General features: G+C 45.0%; 1 protein-coding gene across 1 annotated transcript; it reads right to left on the reverse strand.

The window, feature by feature from the left end:
- Positions 1–1,976: 1,976 nt before the first annotated feature.
- Positions 1,977–3,466, reverse strand: LOC109212969. Its single transcript, XM_019376713.1, has 2 exons — positions 2,926–3,466; positions 1,977–2,872 (listed from the first exon to the last, which is right to left on the reverse strand). The coding sequence occupies exons 1-2, from the start codon at positions 3,464–3,466 to the stop codon at positions 1,977–1,979; spliced, it is 1,437 nt and encodes a 478-aa protein (XP_019232258.1).
- Between the last annotated feature and the right edge of the window lie 266 nt (positions 3,467–3,732).

The following is a 3,732-nucleotide window of genomic DNA, read 5'->3' on the forward strand; positions in this document are numbered from 1 at the left end:
GAAGTGCCCACGCTGCTCCAGCAATGTCAGCATCACATTAGTTATTTCAAAATTGCCCGCCCGGATCCGGGGCGGAACAATTTCACTTGCATAGCCTTGGTTGGGAAGAACTCTGGGAGCCGCCCTTGGAGGTGGCGGAGGAGGGTCTGGAATGTTCTCATTTGCATTGTCCTGGAAGACTCTACGCTGTCCTTGAGGTGCAAGAGGCACCTCTTCATCACCATTGTCATCTACCTCCTCCCCCGCAATCACATTTCCAAGAGGGTCATTAGCATTTAATGCCATTTTGTACCTGAAGTTGTGACACACACAAATTAGTAACAAAGAAGGAATGAAGAACAAAACACAAAACTATCTAGATAGATAGCCAAAACCGTTAGCTCCCCGGAATCGGCGCCGAAAAGTGATTGGGGCCAACCCTGCACTACTATTAAGTAGCGAGAGAGGTCGAAGCAGCTTTTACCCGATTTAGGGTCGGGATCGATTTCCACAGGGAGCTAGATATTGGAGTTGGGTGTCTATCTAAAGTGGAGTAGTGTATTTGCTCCAAATTGCACTTCTACAAATTTTTGGTTTTAATTATGATTCTAATTTTATAAACTACAATGCTCAATTAAACTACTATAAGCTAGGATTAAACTATTGTGAGTTGTTCAAATGACTAAAAGGCACTAGGGTAGTGACTTTCGCCTAGGTGGTCAATTGACGGACTCTTGAGTCTAAAGCGAGATTGACACGTTTGGGGGGTATGATATAATCATTGCTCGATTCTACTCACTCTATACCTCTCGGTAGTTCGAGTGATTTTGCCCAAATTGGCTTTCTCAAGACCAATTGGGTATGCAAATTTGCACAAGCAATTAAGGTTCAAGTCGGGTATTACGATCTCTCGGTTTAACCCTTTAAATGGGGCTATCAATTAACTTGAGTACGCCCCAATTCCTTGTTGGACTAATTTTAGAGACTTAGGATCTCTTTCTCAAGAAGAGCTAAAGTCAACTAAACACAAACTAGTGTTTGCAACCACTAATTTTGCAATAAAACATGAAATTAGCCCAAATATCAAACACCCATAGTCAGTCAAGCCCTAAAACACAAGACCCATCAATTACCCACACTAGGGTTGAGCCACAACCCTAGTTGATGGGTCTAGCTACTCATAATTAAAGACAAAAACAATGAAATAGATGAAGAGAAACTCATATTAATTAATTGCTAAATTAAACTTGAAGATTCAATGTTGAAATGAAGCTAAAATTACTCAAAACAGCTAAAATATTCGAACCCACAAGCGCAACTTTCAGTACTAACTATCTGCCTGACCTAAAAATGGAAAAGAAGCTATTTTGTATTAAGCTGACAAATCTGGACAAAAATACCCCTGCGGGGTTAGTGCAGACCGCACAAATCACGTGCGGCCGCACTAGGGCTCTGGCTTGACAAAACTGCTCTCTGAACTTGGGCAATGCGGACCACACAGAATCGAGTGCGGCCATGGTGGCTTCTAGTGCGGTCCGCATGAAATGATTCGCGGACCGCATTGGTCTTCAAACCTGGATTTGGCAACTTTCTGAATCTTCTCTCTGCGGACCGCACTAAATCGAGTGCGGACCGGACAAAACTTCGTACGGCCGCATTGCCCTTTTAGCCTGAATGTCAGCCTCTCTGAACCTCACTTGTGCGGACCACACATAATGGTGTGCGGCCACACTGGCCCTGTTTTGCCTGAGCTTTATCTTTGTCTTGGTACTTGTGCAAGTTTCACTCCTTTTTGAGCTGATCTTTGATACATTGTCACCTTGTTGATCAAACCTGCAATCAAGCACAACTTGTGAGCCTTTTGGGACTATTTTGTACACATTCCTAATCAAAACTTGAGCATGAAGGAGTGTAAAATGCATCATATTTCCTAGTTATCATTCAACCGTGGTCTTGACCGGAATGTATGCCTCATTCAGCGTCTTTAACAGCACTTTCTAATGCTCATTCGGGCTTATCAGCAGGGAGAAAAGTGAGACCTGGGAGGGAGTCTTTCTAAGTTGATCAATTACAGCATAGTCCGAGGTTTTCATCTTTCGAAAAAATTCCTCAGCTTCTTTAGCACTGACTGGCCTTTTAAGCGAAAAACGCTTCTGCTTTGTTTTGTTCAATTCTTCCATGTTGAGGTACTTCCCAGATTGGTTCGTTTCATTTACTTCTCCCATGATTTCCTTTCCTTTGTATGTGACCACTGCCTTATTGTAGTTCCAAGGGATGGCAGTGGGGTCTTTCATGGGATTCTGTGGTACGCGGCTAATAACCACGGGCTCAGTCAGCCTGGGTGAAATTATCGGCCCCCGCGCCATATATGTCCCCTTTGGTACGTATATCTTTCGTACCTTCAGCGTGACTTTGTTTTGCTCAAGCCTTTTGGGAGAGCTCAACACGAATTGTTCCTTTCTGGGGGCCCTAGGAACATAGAGAATGGCATCTTTAGGAGGTGCTGCCCCTGTCTTTGTTTCCACAACCTTTTCTGAGCTTTGGGGAGTGGAGTTGATCTTCTTCTCATCTTTAGCTTGTTTTGCTACCGCTTTGGGTTTCTTTTCTAAGTCGGTGATAGCAATTATAACATTCAAAGCTACGTTGAATTCTTTGTCCTCACAGATCATCCCAATGACCGGCCCGTTGTTTTGAGCCGGCAATGGGTTGTTAGTTACATTGGGGACTTCCTCATCCCTCAACACTACCCGCTTCTGTTCTATCAGATTCTCGACTGCTCTCTTAAGGTTCCAACAATCTTCAGTGTCATGCCCTTCCGCCCCTGAGTGATAAGCGCATCTGGTACCTGACGGTAGGACGACAATTCTGGGTTCTGCCTGTTTGGAGGTACAGGCTGTAACAGGACCATTTGGACAAATTTTGGGAAAAGGCTGGAGTATGACTCACCAATGGGTATGAAGTTAGCTTTTCTGGGTGGTTCACGGGGACGGGTGTTATATTGGTAATTATTCTGTGGTGGACGTGGATTATACGGGGCTTGGTGAGGAGGGTTGTTTCTTGGAGGTGGAGCTCGGTTCTGATTGTAATGTTGTTGTGGCCGAGTGTATGGCTGGGCGTTCATTACTGCATAAGGATGAAGGGTCATAGCATATGCTGCATCCTGGTGGGGGTAGTAATGTTGCGGGGGCCTGGGAGGGGAACCAAAGTAACCTCGGGGTTGACGGGAATTCCTTAAGCTTGAAGCCATCATGGCTCCCTCTTCTTTCTTTTTCCAGTTTGCTAAACCTCCCGAACCACTCTGGATGGCTTGGGAAGTGGCTCTTATAGCAGATTGACTCATGATGTGACCTGTTTTCAAACCATTTTCTACCATTTCTCCAATCTTTATGGCCTCTGCGAACGGTTTGCCCATAGCAGACATCATGTTTTGGAAATAATCGGCCTTTTGGGCCTGCAAGATGACACTGACCATCTGAGCCTCATCCATTGGGGTTTTACCCTGGCCGCGTGTTCACGCCATTTGATAGCCTATTCTCGGAAGCTTTCTAAAGATTTCTTTTTGAGGTTGGACAAAGAATTTTTTTCCGGATCTATGTCCACATTTTACTGGAACTGTCTGACAAAATCCCGGGCCAGGTCGTCCCATATGTGCCAATGGGAGATGTCTTGGTCCATATACCATTCCGACGCAATTTCGGTTAAGCTCTCCTCGAAATAGGCCATCAAGAGTTTTCCTTTCCGCCCGGCCCTCTC

This window comes from Nicotiana attenuata, unplaced genomic scaffold, assembly GCF_001879085.1.
Source record: "Nicotiana attenuata strain UT unplaced genomic scaffold, NIATTr2, whole genome shotgun sequence".
Lineage (NCBI taxonomy): Eukaryota > Viridiplantae > Streptophyta > Magnoliopsida > Solanales > Solanaceae > Nicotiana > Nicotiana attenuata.

What these genes read in the sequence shown, in the direction of transcription:
- LOC109212969 (XM_019376713.1), bottom strand. Translation starts at nt 3,466, where the DNA reads ATGGATGAGGCTCAGATGGTCAGTGTCATCTTGCAGGCCCAAAAGGCC. An exon ending in AGCTAACTTCATACCCATTG is followed by an intron (nt 2,873 to 2,925) that starts GTGAGTCATACT and finishes GTCCTGTTACAG; the next exon opens with CCTGTACCTCCAAACAGGCA.